A 21,783-nucleotide genomic window follows, 5' to 3' on the forward strand; every position below is an offset into this window, starting at 1 on the left:
TAGCAAACTATAGTCTAACCTAAGCTATCTTCTTGTTTAGTAAAGCACGAAATCAGAAGTGTGAACGAGTTAAACAATTGATAGTTCACAAATAATGTATTCTGATGATCCAACATCTGGCAGAGAATACTACTTTAGAAGCAATATATTTTTTTTAAGTTTAGAGAAAGAGAGACAGAAACATTGATTTGTTGTTCCACTTATTTATGCATTCTTGGGATGATTCTTGTATATGCCCCAACAGGGGATTGAATCCACAACTCTGGTATAACAGGATGACACTCTAACCAACTGAGCTAACCAGCCAGAGCCTATGAGTAATCTTCTTTTCAAATATAAAGTGTACACTTTATTTGGCTCAAGTCTTGACTTTAAGAAGTAGAAAATTGGGTTTCAAATGTAACTTTCCAGAACTTAAAAGTTATAGATGTATTTCTGCAGATCTAAAAATGTACACTTCAATAAGGAAATTGGAGTGTTCAGTTATTTGGAACTGAATTTAATATTTTACTCAAAAGGTTCATGTTTGAGGAAGGAAGTTTCTAGGTTTCTGATATTCTTCCACTAAATAGGTATACCTATATATTAGATATAGAGTACTATGTAAGTGCAGATGCTGTCAAAAAGAACACGAGACATATAAAAAAATTTTATGTTTTTAATAGAAAAACTTTTATGACAGAGCTAAATACACAAGGTAAATTTAATTTTTTAAAAGAAAAATTATTGTAAGTAGTGGAATTTTAGTGATAAATGCAGTGAAATAATCTTTTGCAATAAACCATATTTGGAGAAAAACATTAATTCATGTCAGATTCTATTAAAGTGAATAAAAAGTAAAGTTATTTTAGAATTTATACTAAAGGAGCATTTATAAATACATGAAACCCAGTCTCAATGATAGTATAGCTTTCATCTTAATATAGTTTGCCTCTTAATACATGTCTCATAGTTTGTTCCACAAGTTAAAAAGTCCCAAGCCCTAACAAGCAATTTTCCCTATTGATAGCTTTATGAGCAATTTTGGCAACAGAATAAAGATCTTAATTCCTATTTTGCTAATTTTCTAAAGTCAAAACAGTCTCACAAAAAAACACTTCATTGTTGCTTTCAATGAAAATTGACAAAAGGGGGATATTTTCAGACTTTAAAACAAGTTAAATCATAAATGTTTATATTTAAAAATACAGCAAAAGGTAACTTTTAGGATTTTTTTTATTTTTGTCAGAAAACATTAAATCATTTTATTTGCAATGGCAAATTAATGAAACACATAACTTGCAGAGCCAACTAGTATACAATTATTTTCTTACTTTTTTCTTTTAATCCTCACCCAAGGATATGTTTTTACTGATTTTTAAAGAAGAAAAGGAGGGAGGGGAGGGAGAGATGAAGGGAGAAGAGAGAGGCAGAGACAGAGAGGCAGGCATTGAGACAGAGAGAGAGAGAAACATCAGTTGCCTTCCTGTACATGCCCCAACCGGGATCAAACTGCAACATAGCTATGTGCCCTAACTGGCAATCGAACTGGCAATCGAACTGGCAACCGGTTTGGTGTATGGACAATGTTCCAACCAAATGAACCACCAGGCTAGGGCCAATTACTTAAGGACACTGATAAGACCTGTGCACAGAGATGTTGAATGACAGTAAAACCTATCACTTACATTATGCAACTTCTTATTGATACAAAAAAGTCAAATTGCTATTCTTTTAAATGGCTTGTTCACTTGTAAAACGTGCTCAATTTTAAACCAAACATTGACCCCATGCTGATCAGCATACATCATGTATGCTTCTTTTTACCTGGCCTCACACAATGAGTCTCTGATTTATATTAGTCATGTCTATACTGCTGTTTTTATCATGATGAAATAAAAACAGAAAGAAAAAAATGTTTTCAGAACATGGAATCCATGACAAGGTTAGTTAGTAATGAACTCTTTGACCACAGAAAATCAGCAACAGAATGCTAAATATTAATTATAGGTAACAATTTGTCAGCACAACAAAAGGGTATAATAAATTTTCCTAAAATACCTAATAACTTTTATAATGAATAAAATTAACAAATACTTATAAATTACTCATGTACTTTCATTCATGTGAGATTTGTATTGTTATTAGTACTTGTACTTTTCCAGTACTAGTTTTTTCCTAATCTTGCATCAAAATTTTCCCATAAATCTCTGAAAATCACAAATATTCCTATGACCATGATGAAAATCTGTTGTGAGGTTAATTTCTCCCAATTTATATAAATAATCCCATTAATCTAAGAAAAATAATGCTCACATTGATTTTACTATGGCTCAAACCCTCAGACAAATATCATTTTGATTATGTATTAATGTAAAGAAAACTAAGTAAATTTTACATTCATCATTTAAACTACTGAATACCTGTGAAAAAATAGTATTTATTAAAATAGAATATACACTTAATCCATACTAAATTCCACTCAATTTTATGCAAGTGTTTCATCCTTAATTTTTAAATACATACATCATTTCCTCTTCAAACATTACAGGTATAAACAAAACTGAAATATGACACTCAAGCCAGACTGTGATTTTTAAAATAACTCCTAAACATATACTATTTATAAAATCCCAATAAAACACAGGTATCCTTATAGAAATGTTAGTCCTATAATACTGAGCGATATTTACAAGCAAACATGATCCAAACAGCACAGGCAGATTCAGGATAAGTAAACACTCGGACACGAACAGCCAGTCGCACTTGGTCTCCACGGCAACATATTATTTCTTCACAGAAAGGAGACCTACAGAAGAAAGAAAATGTATTAAATTGAGAAGTACACATAGGCTTTACTTTCTTATTTCCAAGTTAGTATTTTAAATTAACTATTTTTTAATTTTTAAAAAGATTTTATTTATTTTTAGACAGAGGACAAGGAAGGCAGAAAGAGGGAAACATCAACGTGTTGTTGCCTCTCACACACCCCCCACCAGGGACCTCGTCTGCAACCCAGGCATGTGCCCTGACTGAGAATCAAACCCACGACCCTTTGGTTAACAGGCCAGCATTCAATCCACTGAGCCACACCAACCAGGGCAAATTAATGAAGTTTTTTAGAGAGGGGTATGGGAGAGAGAAACATCAATTTGCATATTTATACATTCATTAGTTGCTTCTTGTATATGCCCTGACCAGGGACTGAACTCGCAACCTTGGCATATCAGAACTACACTCTAACCAACTAAGCTACCCTGGCCAGGGCCATACATTGGTATTTTAAATAATATTTTTAAATCCTGTATCTGCTTCTAATGGCTCCATAATTTCAATCAAGCTATTCAAATTATGGACTGTTTTCTTATAATCTATACATTGAAAAAATTACACTAGTCAAGATCTGAGATCCTCAACCAAAACTGCACCAAAATCACTGGGAAAACTATCCCAAACTATCAAGGGGGCTACATTGCAGACCTAATGAATCACAATCTGTGGCAAGGAAGTTAAGTCATTATAAAAGTTTCCCATGCAATTCTGAACTCATTCCTAAATAACTGATTTCTAAGATTCCTCCTCAAAACCATTTATGAATTCATAAATTCCATCTTACCGAAGACATGTGGCAAACGCACGCCTTGCATTTCTATACACAAAATGTATTGGGAACCCTTTAAATGTGTGACCATCAGGTACAGCCCTCCTTATGGCATCTTGAAATTCTTCATTGCCTGCAGATATACTTGTTGTACGCTCAAATTCATAAGAAGCCAAAGCTGGTGATAAGAGATAAGAAAGCTGGTCTTCCCAAACAGTAGTGAGGCCAAGATCCTATGGCAATCAAAAGAAAAAAAGTAAATTACATGAACATTTAAAAAATCAATTATATGTCCCTGGCTAGGCAATTCAGTTGGTTAGAACATTGTCCCATACACCAAGTCTACAGGTTTGATCCCCAGTCAGGGCACATACAATAATCAACCAATTCATGCATAAATAAGTCAAACAACAAATCAATATTGGTCTCTCTCTCCCTTTGCCTCTAAAATCAATCAACAAAAAAAATCATGACAAAAATGTTGATTATTTTAAAATATGCCAAGATTTTTAAAACCTGTCAATTTTTAAACTTCTTATTAATTATAAAAATACATAAAAATAAAAAACTATAGGTATCAGGTTTTACTTCTTAAAGAAAAAAACAAAAACATTCAATATAATGATGTTAGTGAAGACGCCAAATTCTACACATTTTTAAAAAAGATTTTATTTATTTATTTTTAGAGAGGTAGAGGAAGAGAGAGAGAAAGGGAGAGAAGCAGCAATGTGTGGTTGCCTCTTGCGTACCCCATACTGGGGACATGGCCCACAACCCAGGCATGTGCCCTGACTGGGAATCAAACACACCACCCTTTGGTTCACAGGCCAGCACTCTATCTACTGAGCTACACCAGTCAGGGCAAATTCTATACTTCTTTAATATCAACTAGAAAAGATCATATGAAATAGTCCTACTATGGAAGATAGTGTCAGTAAATTTTGAGATCACATTTTATTTAACTTTAGAGTTTAGTGGGATTGATTTTGCTTAGTTTGATTGCTTCTACAATAAAGTCAAATGTAGGAGAGAAGTCAACAAATTGAATATATAATTAAATTCAAACATTTACTGGGCACTTACTCTTTATTTCTAGAAGTAATAAATTCTGTTAAGTACTGGTGAATTTGGAAATTTCTGGGTCTCAGAACTTAACTCTCGTGACTTTTCATAAAGTCACGAGAGTTAAGCTTCATAAAAGTAGGGACTATATTTCCTTTGATTAGGGCTAGAATAGTGATTGACACTATCATACACACCTCCCAAAAACTGTTTATATATAAACAAATGAACAAATGCATAAAACTACAAATTTCAGTGTTACTTACCTTCCTGTGCTCTGACACTAGTAACCTTAGCTGCATTTCTATTTCATTACTTGTTACAGAAGCATCAATTGTGGATGCACAAAGAGGTGGAAAGGGAGGAAGGGATGTTGTAGCTCCTGGAGCACACACAGATTTAATTGCTTCTTCACTCATGGGTTTCCATTTAGATTCATCATTCAAATCAAATACACAGATTTCTACTGAGTCAGAGGACTGACAATTTCCCAGAAACATCTGATGATTGAAAACACAACCAACTGTTCGATATGGATACAGTGGTTTGGGCTGTTCAGCAACTGGAGGTTCATCAGGATTGGTAGACTTGTGGATGTACCTAAAAAAGATAAATCATGATTTTATATAAGAACTTAAAAATTAGGAAGGCAGCATCTTACTGAGGACACTTAATGCCCTATTTCCCAGGACTAGAGTTTTAATACTCACTTTTCCCTTCTTATATTTCTATATTTGATTACTCTGTATTGATTACATGGCATAACATATGCTAGAAAAACCAACTTTATTCCTTTAATATGAGAATATCTTCTTTGTGTATTGTTAAGATAAAAAAACATGTATCTCAGATAATACAATTAAAATAATTTAGCTACAGTCATGGCCTGGTAGCTCAGGTTGTTAGAGCATCATCCTGAGATTCCAAGGTTGCAGGTTCAGTCCCTGGTTAAGTGGAAAAACAAACAGATATTTCTCTGTCTCTCTCTCTTCCTCTCTCTCTCTCAAATTCATAAATTAAAATAATTTAACTATATAAGATGAAGTACAATTAATCAAAATGATTATCAACTAGAAAAAAAGAAACCAGAAAACTGAGAAAAGGGCCCAAGGCTGTGCCTTTAGGATCTCCAATATTTAAAAATAAGATTAAGAAAAACTGAGAAGAGTCAAAGTAAAAATAGTGAAACTGAAAGTTAGTGCTATGAGGAAAGAGAATGAGGAAGAAGCATTTAACACTTAGAAAATCTGATGATAGGCAATAATACTAAAAAAAATGTCCAGTGAATTCATTGACATGGAGTTGATCATATCAAATTCAAAAGAAATGATGATTTCAACATTTATTTTCAGGCTTAGAGATTATCATCAAAAAAAGCATATGATAATTATATAAAATTAAAAGTAAATATACCGAGACTTCCGGCAAGATGGAAGCATAGGTAGACGCACCGTACCTCCACGCACAACCAAGATTAGAACAACAACAATTTAGAGGCAGAATAACACCCAGAACTGACAGAGAATTTATCTGAATGGAAGTCAAACAGCCAAGAAGTTGAAGCAGACCCGTTCATCCTGACCGGTAGGGGTGGCGAAGACAAGCAGCTAAGCGCGGGGTCGTGGCGCAGAGAACAGGGAGAACTGGGCTCATAAGGCATCCGGGAGCGCGTAAGGCATCTGGGGCGCACAAGATCCCAGCGGGTGGACCCTGAGTACGCAAGCAGCAGCTGGTGGACGCAGCGAGGTGGTAATTGTAGACCAGGGCAGAGTGTGTAACCCAGAATCCCAGGGAAGGGACTGAGGTCCCAGGAGAACAGAGCTACCACCATTGTTCCCTCCTGTCCCCACCCCCACATACAACGTCACAATCTAGCAACTGGGGTGCCCAGCCCTGGTGAATACCTAAGGCTCCGCCCCTCACTGTAACGGGAGTGACCAGGCCAAAAAAAAAAAAAAAAAAAGAGAGAGAGAGAGAGAGAGAGAGAGAGGGAGGGAGGTATGTCTCAAACAGAAGAACAGATCAATGCCCTAGGACTCATCCTTTTGAGCGACCAAGAAATAGCCTATCTATCAGATGCATAGTTCAAAACACTGGTGATCACGAAGCTTACAGAATTGGTTGATTTTGGGCGTAAATTAGATGAAAAACTGCAGGTTACCATAAAAGAGATGAAGGAAGATGCACAGAGAACCAATAGTGATGGAAAGGAAACTGGGACTCAAAACAATAGAGTGGACCAGAAGGAAGAAAAAAACGACCAAACAGGAAAGAATGAAGAAATAAGAATTCAAAAAACACGAGGAGAAGCTTAGGAACCTCCAGGACATCTTTAAACATTCCAACATCCGAATTATAGGGGTACCAGAAGGGGAAGAGGAAAAGCAACAGATTGAGCATGTATTTGAACAAATAATAAAGGAGAACTTCCCCATTCTGGCAAAGGAAATAGACTTCCAGGAAATCTAGGAAGCTCAGAGAGCCCCAAAGAAGTTGGACCCAAGAAGAAACATACCAAGGCACATCATAATTACATTAGCCAAGGTAAAATGAAGGAGAGAATCCTAGAAGCAGCAAGAGATAAGGGGACAGTCACCTACAAAGGAGTTCCCATCAGACTGTCAGCTGATTTCTCCAAAGAGACCTTACAGGCAAGAAGGGGCAGGAAAGAAGTATTCCAAGTCATGAAAGACAAGGACCTATATCCCAGATTACTCTATCCAGCAAAGCTTTTGTTTAGAATGGAAGGGCAGATCAAGTGCTTCTCAGATAACGTCAAATTAAAGGAGTTCATCATCACCGAGCTCTTATTTTATGAAATGTTAAAGGAACTTATTAAGAAAAGAAGACTTTAAAAAAAACATGTATAGTAAAAGGACAGCAAACTCTCAATTATTAACAACCACACCTAAAGCAAAACCAAAAGAAACTAAGCAAACAAGTAGAACAGGAACAGAACCACAGAAATGGAGATCACATGGAGGGTTAGCAATAGGGAAGTGGGAGGAGGAGAGAGGAGGAAAAGATACAGAGAATAAGTAGCATAAATTGTAGGTTGAAAGTAGACAGGGGGAGGGTAAGAATAGTATGGGAAATGTAAAAGGTAAAGAACTTGTAAGTATGACACACAGACATGACTAAAGGGGGGGATATGGGTGGGAGAGGGTGTATAGGGTGGAGGGGAGTGAAGGGGGGAAAATGGGACAACTGTAATAGCATAATCAATAAAATATATTTTAAAAAGAAAAAAAGTAAATATACCATAATTTATTTTTTTTACCAATATTATGTTGGTAAAGAATATTTTAGGTGTACACATTTTCTTAGAGTTTAATTACATAACTCTTTTAATTGAAGTAATTTTTTACATAGTCACTGAAAAGGCTGTAATAACTAAAATTAACATGTAGCTTTAAGTACCATCAATATAAACAAAGAACCTATAATTTAAAACATTTGCATCTTTTTAAAATATCTTTGTAAACTTAGTTGGCAAACCTGTGTCCTGTTAGGCTCTCCCAAAAGGTGATAGTTCCATCAGTTCCGCAAGTCATAACCCAAGCATGAGGTACTCCTTTTGCTTTAGTCCCAACACAGACAAAGGCTTCTAATCCATATCCAAGAAGAAGGCTGCACAGAAGGTTAGCATGATCTTCACAGTCACCCTAGAAAATACAATGAATTAAAAAATTAAGTATTTGTTCCTTCATATCGTCTCCTTGTTAAGTATTTCAATACAAAACAACAATAAAAAGTATCATTAAATTTTCCACTTTTAATCATTAGCCCAGTGTTAAGCTGAAACAATAGAGATGGAAAGAGAATATATGAAATTTAGAAGAGCCTATTTACAAGGTCAGTACTCACAAATCTAATAATCATAACATTTATACTTTAAGAGGGTACAATGATATTCAAGAGCTTATAAAGAACTCATACAACATAGGAAGAAAAGCAATAAGATTTTTAAAAGGTACAACTAAGAGACACGAACAGACAAGCTGAGGAATCATAGAGCAGGAAATGCAAACAGAAAAATACACAAACTGAAAACAATGAGTTACAGTACCTATATTTGATTATTGAAAAAAATACATAGGAAAAATGAGTGGATACAATACAACAAAATGCCAACAATGGCTATAATTAGGGTGGCTATATATAATTTTCCCTTCTAAAATATTTTCTAAGTTCTCTTTGATAATGTTATATTACTTTCACAAGTTAAAAAAATTACAAAAACTACAAAATAAAAAATATCTGATATGTTCTGTGAAAAAACATATTAAACAGTAAGGTTACAATTACATGAAGATATGTATTTAAGCATAGGAATACAGGGTTCCTATACACAAAAGTGAAAAAAAACTACTGAGTTCAGTATTAGAGCGGATGACATCTTTACCACTAAAATTTTGCATTTGTGGCTCTCTACTGTTGCTTTTTGTTAACTAAAATAAACAGCATTTTATAATCATTAAATTGACTTGAGAAAAATATCATATCCAACCTTTTAGACCCAGTAACTTCTATATTGAGATTTTATACTTTTTTTAAAAGCCCCAACAATACAACCAAAAACGTTCAATGCAAAAAATCATTCTCAATGATAGCAAAAAACTGGAAACAAACCTAACAGAGCCAAAACAAACAGTCCTTACAGTGGGGAAATAGTATATTTTATTTCAACTCAAGAAAACTTTATACAGCCATTTAAAAACAAAGATCATAAAGACTAGCAACACATAGGTAAATGTTCATAGCATAATGTTAAATTATAAAGCAGGACACAAAATTTTACTTATATCAATTATATGTATGGAAGGAAAATAATATATAATGGGAGGGAAACATAAAAATATAAAAAGACAGCCCTGGCTGGTGTAGCTCAGTGGATTGAGCGCAGGCTGCGAACCAAAGTGTCGCAGGTTCGATTCCCAGTCAAGGTACATGCCTAGGTTGCAGGCCATGACCCCCAGCAACCACACACTGATGTTTCTCTCTCTCTCTGTTTCTCCTTCCCTTCCCTCTCTAGAAATACATAAATAAAATCTTAAAAATATATATATAAAGACATAATAGATTGGTAATAAAATTATGCATGAAATTTTACTCTCATCCTCGTAATCCTGTTTTTTGTGCCAGAAAAATTTTTAAATAATTTTTAAGTTTCTAATTAAGCTTTGCTTTCTTTATAAACAAACTTAAAACAGTGAATCAAAAGGGTGTTTATTTACTTCATAAAAATTATTTACATAATAATTTTAAATACATACCATTCCTACTATGTTTGAAATAAAAAAGTTTAAATCTTTTAGAAACTATGGCTTGAGAATAAATCAAAATAATTTTGGTAAGTAATGTTTAACTGTTTTCAACTGTCTTTAAGACAAAATTGTTCTAACTTAAAATGAACCTCTAATGTAGTTTCTTCCATTGCATGAGCATGCCTTGTGAATATCTATACCAGTTACATAACTTCAGACTAAACAAAATTGTTTCAAAACAATAATACGATACATGTATTTTTTGTTCTAGTTCGACAGAATTGGAATGCTAAAGACAGGCTGACTTGCTTTTACATTATCAACATTTTTAGAACACATAAGATTAGGAAATATCCCATAATTATACAAATTCTTAAATATATACTTATATTCAATACAAATCCAAACACCAATGAATCCAAGAATTTTTCCATATTCATTCTGTACTACCATTTTCTCTTTTTAAAAAACATATCTCTAAGCAAATTTTAATAGATGAGTAGTGCTAGAACACCACAGTACTGGTCTTGGTGCTCTCACTCACTCACTGTTTACCTCTATATCTTGATTTCTGACCTAATAATACTTGCAGATCCCTACCTCAAAGAAATCACATTACATTCAATAAGAAACTACACAAGAAAATAAAGATGCTAAGTTTCTTTCTTTATGTATTGACATTTAAATGTTAAGAAAAATAGTAAAAAGATTATAAGTTGTTAAAATTGATATGTACATTTTTGTGTTAATTCTTTTACAAATACACCATAAATTCACAGTAATTATGATGTACTGCTTTTTAATGTTATTATGTATATAGGATACCTTATTTCTACAGAGAAAGGCCAGCAGAGTGCACCACTGTTCCTGTTTACCTCCTCCTCCGATAACAGGGGCTCTTTCATAACCAAGGACATTTACAAATCTTGCTGCTTGCCTTGGGGTATCCAGAAGCCGCCCAGCTCTAAGTGGTTTAACATAGGAACAAACTGGTCTATTTATCCCATTTTCATCCTGGAGGAAGAGGGGGAAAACATCTGTAATGAAAGATTAATCATTTCCAATTTTAACATCTTTTCTTAGAGTATACTAACTGTGTGTTAAAACAATTCTGGGTAACACTGAGTGATGGATTACCTTGTATTCAGCAGTAGGTTGCTGAGTACTATGCATACAATTTCTCTTTAAATCCTGGTAACATCTCTGTTACTTTCATTTCATCGATGAAACTGAAGCTACAGCCATTATGCAACAGGGTCAGGATTCAACTACTGAGCTAACTCCAAAGAACATAAACTATCATATGATCCATCAATCCTACTCCTGGATATATATCCAAAGTAACTGAAATTGGTATCTCAAAAAGATATTTTTGAGGAGGACACTCAAGTTCTCCACAGCATTATTCACAATAGTCAAGGTATGTAAACAACCAACATGTCCTTCAATGAATGAATAAAGAAAATGTAGTACATATACACACTGGAATATTATTCAATAGTTAAGAAGGAGGAAATCCTGCTATTTGCAATGTGGATGAACCTGAGTGCACTGTAATAAGTGAAATAAGCCAGACAGAAAAAGACACATACTGTATGGTATCATTTACATGTGGAATCTTTAAAAAAAAAGCTTAGTTCACAGAAACGGTAGTTGGGGGAAGGAGAATGGGTGATGTAGGTCAAAAGGTACAGATTTTCAGGTATACTTTTCTCAGCACACATACAAAAAAGTTAACTATGTAAGGTGATGGATGTGTTCATTATCTTGATCTTGGTAGTCTTTCCACAATACATATCAAATGATCACATTGTATACTTTAAATATATACCATATGTTTGTCATCTTTTCCACCATAAGGGTCAAAAAATCCTCTAAAAAAAGATTAGCAGGTGGGTGGGGGATAGAATGGAGATATAAGCCAAAGCATTCTTTCATATTATCATACATTATTTAGTAACATCTATCCAAACAGAACAAGTAACTTCTGATTAGCTGATAACTCAGAGCTCATTTTTAAGTTGTTTCTATCTGGAGACCCACAGGAAACAATGAATGATTTGTTAACCAAGTTAACTGAAAGCAGTTTTGAAAATCGTTTTAGAAAACATCTTACATTTTAAATGTAGGATGTATCCTAGCACTTGAACTGAATACTACAGATACAAGAATCTCTGATGACTATTCACCACTGTGCTTTTAGAGTTAATATGATCGAAGCCTTTATTTTCCTTAATTTCATGATTACTGAGATGATAAACTCAAAGGGTCATTTTTTTATTCAAAGTTCAGAGATGATTTAAAACTGTTACAGCAAGGCTTTTGAAACATATAACCTAACTCAGCCAATATAAACAGCACATATTTGAATTATCAGAACCACTGATGTTTTTCTATACCACAATAACATCATTTGCCCAATATATTCATTATTATTTATATTTGATTATGGTAAGATCATGAATTTTTATATGATGTAGAGGAAAATGACTATTATGATTTCTACTCCTATTAATTCAAAAAGGCACTGATTTCCACCCCCCACACCCCGTCCTCTCTCACCCCACTACTCTAACACTTTCATGGTGGTTTCTTACTCTCCATCACTCTATACTATCTTAGGAGTTAGAAACAGAGACAAAATGAAGGGATCAACTAGAACAGCTGAAATAGGACAAGGTGAGAACCAAGGACAGGTAAGAAAACTAAGAACAGAGAAAGGAGAAGAAAAGAGATTTAGGCAGAGAGTGTTTTGAAGCACTGATTTTTTTTTTTTTTTTAACACTGAAGGGGACACGGGAGCAACTCAAGCTCCAGTCAGGGTCCTCTATCCTTTTCTCTGTGATTCTCTCAGATGGTACTGTTTTTTAAAATAGAAAATCATTATTCTAATTTTGGAGGGAATTAGGGAACTATTACTTGGATTTCTTTTTACATTAATTCAACATTACTAATAACCTAGTATAGTAAGAGAATATTAAGTCCTAAAATCACAATCTGAACATCAAAAAGATAGCCTCAATCTTCCAGTGATTTGTAATATTTTCTTAAAACTAAATGGTCTTAAGGTCAATTTCTGTAACTTATTTAATTTTTGCACAGAAAATGTAAAAACTATCATTAAAAGAACAACAGATTATTAAGTGCAATATCCCTGGGCATTCTACAGATGTTTGGTTAGGATAAAGGTGATTAGTTTAGTTCCTGTGTGGGCCAGTTATCCTATTCTTACAACTCCATTAACAGGCAAGAAAGGAATGAAAATATATATATAAAAAAATGGATGCATTTGCCCTAAGCCAGTCATCAACAGTAGCACCCTGGAATACAAGATATACCATTACTTATTTCATTATAGTAATATTCCTGTTACCTAAATATACCCCCATAAACTATTTAAATATCTTGAAATTTTCAGTGTTTCAACCTCTAAACTTGTACTACCCAAAAGAATTCCATGAACCACATGTGGCTATTTAAGTTTTAATTAATAAATTTTAAATTCCATTATTTAATCATGTTAGCCACATTTTGTGTGTTCAACAGTCATACATGGCTAGGAGTACCACATTGAACAGCACAGATATAGAACATTTCTATCAATGCAGAAAGTTGGACAGAGCTATTATATACTATTCCCTCTTATGCATGGAAGTACTGGAAATTCATTTTCATACCACATATAATAATTTTTATTTGAAACTATAGTTTTTGTAATTAGATTGGTGTCTTAGATTACTGTTTTTCCTAATTTCATATCCAGCCAAATATAGAAAGAAGCAACAAGAAATACTACCAGGAAAGGAACCTAAATAAGATAAACATTTACTCTGTATTTATGGGAAGAGCACATACTAAGAAGCAGTAGTTGAAACTGCAATTTAATAGTTTGCTACGACTGAGTTGGTGTTTGAACTTAGAAGACTCTTCACTTCTCTATCCTTCATACTATTTACAAAAAGTAGCAATGCCTGACCACTTGACAATTTCATATGTTTACAATGAGACTTAACTACCTCATAGGGTTCAAATCTTCTTACAATGAATTCTGAGACAGGAGCTGAAGTAATATTTCCAAAAAGATAACCTCAGTTCCCTGATTCCTTTAACTGCATATCCCATCCTTTCCCTCCTCCTCTTTCATTTGCCGTTTCTCTAATTTATCTACCTTCTCCACTGCCCGTACCACCCCAGTCCTCCCTGATCCAATGCCACATGTCAACAACCAACCTAACGTCAGACTAAATAGACAGCAGACCAGTTACATAGACTAAATAGACCAGACTAAATAGACTAAATATACAGCAGACTAAGTAGACCAGTTATATTTTGACTGGTTTCCTCTTTGCCCTTGTCCTAATATCACTGATACCCCGGCTGCCCAGTCATTCAATGTACAGATAATGTTATTGTAAAGTCAAAAGCCATTTTCCTAATTTTCAGCACTAGTCAACTGGAGTCCCCTACTCCTAAGCTTCTCATCTAGAAGTTAAACCACCTTTATTCTGTCCTAAAAATCTACAAAATGTAGAATAAAGCTAGACAAATGCACAGAATCTGAGAAATATACTACAAAATAATGTTACATTATATTAGTATTAATGCATCTATTAATACTATGTAATTAATACTATCAATCAAGGACACAAAGTTAAGCAAGAGGGATTTCAACTATAAATAAAATATATTCAAAAGGGTTTAAGAAAACAGTTAAAAATGAAAAGCAAAATTAAACTAAGATTGTATTACCATATTTTTCATACTATAAGACGTATTCCACCACCCCACCTTGGAAGGAATAATGGTTGTTAATGCTGTTGTTGATTACACCGGTGAAATATTATGTTATTTATGTTACTAAATATTTTACCACATTTTTTGCTTCAATTTTTTTTTTCCTATTTTCCTCCTCTAAAACCTAGGTACGTCTTAAGGTCCAAAAAATACAGGTATGTCACTCACCTACTCAGAAAAACAGAGTATTACAAAATTAGCATTCTATTTTAACAAATAAATTTTCATTTTTCTAGGACACACGTTAAAAATTCAAGTTAAATAAAATGTATAAAAACAAACAGTAAATATCAAATACAGGTGTGTGAATCTTTTCTAATTCAATTTACAAACCTGAGCAAAAATCTTAACCAGCCGTGAGTTGTGTGAGGGTCGAATTTGCAAATATTCTCTCCACCACTGCTTAGCATACACAAGAAATAATCGCTCTTTCTCTGCAGTTTTCTGACGTTCCAAAGCAAGCTTGAAATTAAGAAAAAAAAACCTCAATTTCTATTCATTCTCCTTAATTACTATAAAATATGTAACAAATCTATGCACTTCTCTCCATCACTACCACCACCCTAATCTAAACCACCAATATCTTATCTATGAGACTCCTGACTGACTTCCCTATTTCTTCACTTCCCCCAATACAATCCAATCTCCATACAATAGTTAGAGTGATCTTCCAAAGCATTTTAAAATATTGAATTTTATTGTCATTCTCTTGCTTAAAACTAATATATTGTAATTTTCTTAAAAAAAAGAATGCTTTCTAGGATCAACAGGTAAATATACTACTATGAAAACATATACACAAGAAATGAAAGAAATTTGGGATTATTTACCTGTGTGTTCACTACTTCTTGAGATAATGTTTGATTGAGTGGTGGATACATCTCAAGCTTTATATTTAAAATTCCCACAGAAACTTTTGATTCTGTGCCTATAAGTAAATATTTAGAACTTCAGGTTTTAATACTATATATATTTAGTCTACCAAATTCTAATCAAAATAATTAAAGCATTTTGTGCTTTACCATTTGTATGGAATAAAGATAATATTCAACATCACCTTTAATATTCACATTAAAAATAAATAACATCAAATTAGTTTTCGTAGGGTACAAAGGCCTTCATCTAATTTTAAGGAGATTACCTATTTTCTTAGCTTCCTAATCACATTTTAAGGGACTTTTCAGACCTAGGATTTGGAAACCTTAATTTTTATCTTAATTAAATATATAATACCAACCAGACATATTTAAAACCAAAGTCAAAGCAACTGTTAACATCTCATTCTCAGAAAATATTTATACTGTCACATATAGTAATTCCCATTTATCCCTTCCCATTTTTCACATCAATGTGAGTACAAATTTTTAATCCATGCCTGTATTTAAAGAATTAGAAAACAAATATACTTCACAAAAAAAACAATGTAATATTTCTTTGGTGAATCAGAATGTAACTGTTTGTGAGTCATTAGTATACACATCATGTTAGGTCTATATGTGAAGACAAATAATGGGTATCACATTGGAAAATAAGTATCCTACATAAAATTTTTTTCTCTACTTTCTATTTAAGGAAAAACACAGTGTCTGACTTTTGAAAATCTAGATTACTAAAGCTACACTGTCCAGTGGCCACATTTAAAACTATGATTAAGTTTCAATATCAAGAACTTCCATTACATTAAGGATAAAACAACGGCAGCTTTTATTTTTTTCAATGTATTAGTAAGCATGTATTACAAACCAAGTATTATTATGCAAGAGCCCAAGGAGACAATGGTCAATAAGATAAGCACCATCTCTATCCTCAAAGCACTATTTGTTGATATTGACATTTAGCAAGTTAGCACCTCTTTGAGTACCACTTTTACACATGTAAAAGGGTAAAAGAAAACCTATCATAAGAACAGGTGCTGCAGGAAGCCACTGGTACTAATGGGGATGCACTATCTCCTGGGGTGTGCTGGAATGGAGATATTCTATGTATACATGCATGCATGCATGTGTGTAGAATCTTAATCTTCTCTATAGCCTTACATATAACCAAATAAGTTTGAAAAAGAAAATCCCTCAAAATTTCTATATCCATTTCCTAGAAAAGAAATTTTCTCTAAGACAGGGCCAAAATGACTGTGAAGTTCTGCACTCATACTATTCTTCAAGACATTTCCCAGGACTACAACACTGGAGTCCAGTTGTAATTCTAAAGAAATTCTTCAACATTTTTGGCTCTTGGTTTATAAAAGCATTTTAAAAATATAAAGTATATTTACAAACAAACTGGGGCTATAAAAATATAAGTGATATTAATCATCATACCTACACCCATAAGTTCCACAGTAAGATTAGTCACTCCATTTTCTGAGCCCAAAACTGATCGCCATTCAAGAAAATAGGATGCTACTAAAGTAGTCTCACCAAATATATCTGTTTTGATTAGCACCATATGAATTGGATCACTTATTGATAACATTGTTGTAGAATCAGCCATTCTAGTCCCATCACCTAAATATAGAAACAAACAAAAAAAATAACACCACATTACATATTTAGTTAGGCCAAAATAAAATACTTTATTGAAGACTATTAATAACCTTTATAAAAACAAATGGAATAGTCTGGTAATGTCTCAGAGAATATGTGATAAACTGGGAATAAAAGTACAGTCCAATTTCTCACAGCTTTTAAGAGTACTGGAAGAAATGTGATGAGTTATTTTGTTAATTAATGCATATCAGTGTTTTCTGATCTCTAAGAAATGTCTACTCATTAAAGGCACTTAACTAAACTATAAGCTACTACAATAATTCAAATACGTCAACATTAATTCCCAAACTACTTTTATGACTAAAACTCCAGAAATAATAACTGTATTATCTACCAAAAACTGAAAGATCTAGCACCTTGGAGCTAGCAATTTAAGCCATTTAGTAGTACTGCATTTAGCAGTACTAAAATTCTGAAAGTATAATTCTACAAATCTGCTAAGTTTACAAATATTATAAAAATTTCTACATTGACAAAAATGTACAAAATACCTTTATAAGAAGGAACAGTAAAACACAATTACAGGAATCACTTATCATAATTTTAAAGTTCCAAAAATGAGTTACAGATTCACACTTAAACTTTGATTTTCAAAAGTTGTATCATATCATAAATATAGTCATCTTTCATAAATGAGAAAGATGTCTCATTCTCCACTATATCCCCAGGACTTAACTAGCATAGCACCATGTACCTAGTATGTATTTAAATATTTATCAGTAAACAGTCAACCATTAAAACAGTCAAAAAGTAATCTTCAGGGAAAATTAATCAGCAGAAAACAAACCAAGAAGGTGGTTGGAAGCAATTTATATAGAAAGGAGCAGTGGGGAAAACATAAAACAAAAGGATAGGGAGGAAGATTCATCCATTATAAATCTCTCCTTACAGCAAAAGTTATTGTTTTCTATATAATAAAACATCACAAAGATTTACTCAATTAAATGACAATTCATTATTGCTCCTTACCTAAGCTTTCTCTGTGTACTTCAAGTAAAAAGCCATCATGAAAATCTGGTTCACAGGCACATGGAACAGGTTTAGAACGAAAACGTTGGTTTCGAAAATGCAAACATAAAGTAAAGGTTGAACAAACTTGTCCTGGTAAAGGCTCAGGTTCTTGCAGATGTTCCAAGAAAGCTTTTCCACCCAAAACCTGAAGGTAAAGATACCTCCGTGTTGGATCAATATTAGCTGTAAAGTGTAGCAATATATATGAGGAAACTGCCAAATAACTTAAGGAATGTGATCAAGACAATAGGAAATAACAATTTGACAGAAATATTTGATAAAACTAAAGACTAGGGAAAAAAACAAAAAAGTAACACAATTACTATATACCAGGACCATTTGCACCCAGGGGAAAAAAGATACATAATATGATACCTTTTTCTGAGTTTACATTCTGTCTACTTTCTCCAGCTAGAAAGGAGTCAGAGCCAAGGTTTGGGATACCTTTACTGTTAGAAGCTTATTTAACATTCCTTCACCTCCACAGATCAACTCAAACAATAATCTTGACTCAGCAAAGTATTGTGAGATAATTACATTAAAAAAACAAGGCTAAACAATTTTTATAAAATATATTATTAAAACACAAGAAATAGGTGGTCTTGTTTTTGCTTCCACTGTGCTATATGTTAAATCTTCTCATATACACTCCATGTAAAAGAGAATCTCAGTTCTTTGGATGATTATTCACAAAAACCTAAGTATTTCATTCTGCGGGGGGGGTGGGGGGGGGATTGAAATGTTTTCTATCAAATACCAAACACTACAGCACATCTATCCACAGTACTATCCAAATTAAATTAATGTTGGAAGAAAAAAAACATACTTTTTTTTAACAACGTTGATTGTCTATCAGTAAAACAAACTGATTGTTTTGGAGAGGGAGGGAGTTCTTGATCAACATTGTCCTGGAAAGGCAGAAAGAAAATCAAAATTAGAAAACAAAAATTATAGTTAAGTAAGAAAATGCCAATAATGGGACTAAGAACTGAACCAAAAGTAAATAGGATAAAGCCCCCCCGCAAAAGACCCCTATTTTCTTCACATAAAATAATGAAAAGCCTACAAAAGAGGTGATGCAACTGATTATTCTTCAAGTCTAACATTAAGAAATAAAACTGTCTTAAAGCAATGTACACAATGCTAAAAAACAAATCCCTAATACCTGAAATAAGGTTAAACTTTCTTTAAACCTTATATAACATTTGGCTTATCTTTCACCATGAACTGATTTTTAATAAGGAAGTAACATTCACACAGCAAAAGCTGTTATTAGGTCAATTTTTACAATTTGGGCTTACAAACCTCAAAAACCAAAAAAGTGTACTGTATTAAAATACTTATTCCCTGGTGTTTTATGAAGTCCATCCAATTTTTACATTATACTACCTAGTATTGAGGTCACAGTTTCTCATTATTGCCTCATTTTCAAAAGGAGGCCTACTTACTAATTTGTGCACTTATTCCACCATTGACCTATTTGTATGAAAAGATTGGAAGGTTCTTATGCAGTTATTTTCTTAAATTGATAATTTCTTAATCACAGAGAATATTGTCCCAAAAGTGTTTATTTTAAAAATAAGACTAATCTTAAAATATTATAGAACAATATTACTAAAAATGAACTAGGTTATGAGGAACTAATTTCACTAAAATATATAAAGTTACAGACCTGGAGAATAAATAACAAGAGAAAAATTTTGTCACTGTAGAGAGAAATGTATAGAACTCCAATTTCAATGACACATAATCCTACTTGTTACATTAGCTTGTACTTAAAACACAGGTATTACTAGACAAAATGGTCTTTAAAGTGGTTTTACTGAAAGGAGAGGCCCCCAAATATATTTATACTTTAAAATTTTTCTCCCTAAAGGATTACTCACAGTAACAAAATTAAGTTCTTTCATCACATCATCAATGATTCCCCGACGTCTAAGAGCTTTGATCAAATCTTCTGATGATAATTGTTGTTGATCAGGAGCTAATTCTTCCCGTATTGTCTCCGCAAGAATTTCTCTTATTCTGCCATGGACGTCCATCTATGTAGAAAACTTGCATTACAACTTACAATTACAGTTTAGTCAAATACTGCCCTTGGTAAATTTCTTTCCAAAACACTGACCAAAAAAACAATGGCAGAGTACATAGACTCAATTCAGGAAGGCTTCTCCAGCTAACAGTAAATGTAAAATTGTTATCAGAATTCAAATAAAAAATAAAGGTAGCTTTTTAAGAGAAAAAAACAATAAAATTTAAGATAAAAAACTTCTAGTACAAATTCTAGAAGTAATTCCTACTGGTTACGTATACCTTTGTTACAATTTTCCCACAAATAACAACCAAAGTAATCTTTTGAGAGAGTATAGTATCAAAAGAGCACAGACCTATAGGCTACGATCAAAGCGTGAACTTCAGCTTTCAAAGTATTAGATGTCACCTAGACTTACTTTCCCTTTATGAATGTGGAAAAAGGAGTGCCCTGTCAAGATGCTAAACAGCACAAAGCCTGGCATGCAAGTACACAATAAACAGTAGCTTTTATTACTTGATCTTAATGCATTTCATTGAGCACCTCAAAAGCACAATGTTCTTGAGTTCTTACGTATCACAAATACTTTCATTACAAATCTTTTCATAATTTCTTGCATGACTTCTTGGTTGAACATCAATGACATCCCAAGTTTCACCATTAAAGTAATTCCATTTCCCGACCTCTGAATATAAACCTGCTCCAAACACAATCTACACTCATCTGACATCCAGAAATCGCTGGACAAATGCTACATTTCCACAACTGTCCTATAATACTACCGCCGTTCTATCACCTCAGACTCTTACTAGCACTTTCTTCTGGGCTTGTTCTTTTATAGAAGCTGGTAAGTCCCTCTGGCTTCAAACCCGAAGCTTTGTCCATCCCTCTCTCGGCATTATCTTAGCCTTTGTTCGAGTCCCAGGCAAGCCCGTGCCATGGCCGGCCGGGAGAAAGGACACAGACTGGACACTCCGGGCCACAGGGCGGGTAGAAGAGCGCCCGCGGCCCCTCACCTTGCTCAGCTGCTGGTGGATGAGCTGCTTCAGCTCGGAGGCTTTCTCTGGAGGCAACGACATACTGGGGCCGGCGCCTCACCGCCTATTCTCTCCGCTTCAGATGCCCCAACCGCGCGGCCGGCCCGCCCGGGAGCGTTAGTCGCTGCTGAGCATAAAGCCGGCGCGACCGCTAGCCTAGCTCAGCTCCCCAGGGACGCGGGGCCGCGTCAGGGATGGAACCCAGCGGGAACCGTGACCGCGGCAGCCGCGGCGCCCAACTGTTCTTTTGAAATGACGGACGAGGCCTCGGGGCTGTCCCCAGCCCTGCCTGATCACCTCCACCTGCCACTCTCCCTCTGTCTGGGTCCCAACTCAGCGACTCCTCCGCCCCTCAATCCATTGTCAATGTCTTCGGATACGCTATCCGCCCCCATATCTCCCTTCCTCGCCAGATCTTTCTACCCTCCGGAGCGGCAGATAGCTAGACAGGTTC

General features: G+C 34.1%; 1 protein-coding gene across 3 annotated transcripts; it reads right to left on the reverse strand.

The window, feature by feature from the left end:
• Positions 1-638: 638 nt before the first annotated feature.
• CEP76 (centrosomal protein 76) lies at positions 639-21,601 on the reverse strand. Of its 3 annotated transcripts, none has more exons than XM_028524192.2 (12): positions 21,309-21,601; positions 20,147-20,302; positions 19,087-19,168; positions 18,219-18,443; positions 17,121-17,207; positions 15,534-15,631; positions 15,037-15,165; positions 10,735-10,923; positions 8,141-8,307; positions 4,909-5,242; positions 3,596-3,813; positions 639-2,788 (listed from the first exon to the last, which is right to left on the reverse strand). In XM_028524192.2, exons 1-12 carry the CDS (start codon positions 21,369-21,371, stop codon positions 2,650-2,652), a joined length of 1,887 nt encoding a protein of 628 aa, XP_028379993.1. In that variant the 5' UTR covers positions 21,372-21,601; the 3' UTR covers positions 639-2,649. The 3 variants fall into 3 exon arrangements, with proteins under 3 accessions (XP_028379993.1, XP_028379991.1, XP_035865238.1); XM_028524190.2 differs by having other exon boundaries at positions 17,022-17,207; positions 21,309-21,600; XM_036009345.1 differs by having other exon boundaries at positions 17,022-17,207; positions 20,147-20,314; positions 21,309-21,600.
• Between the last annotated feature and the right edge of the window lie 182 nt (positions 21,602-21,783).

Source organism: Phyllostomus discolor, chromosome 9 (assembly GCF_004126475.2).
Source record: "Phyllostomus discolor isolate MPI-MPIP mPhyDis1 chromosome 9, mPhyDis1.pri.v3, whole genome shotgun sequence".
NCBI classification, from domain to species: Eukaryota; Metazoa; Chordata; class Mammalia; order Chiroptera; family Phyllostomidae; genus Phyllostomus; species Phyllostomus discolor.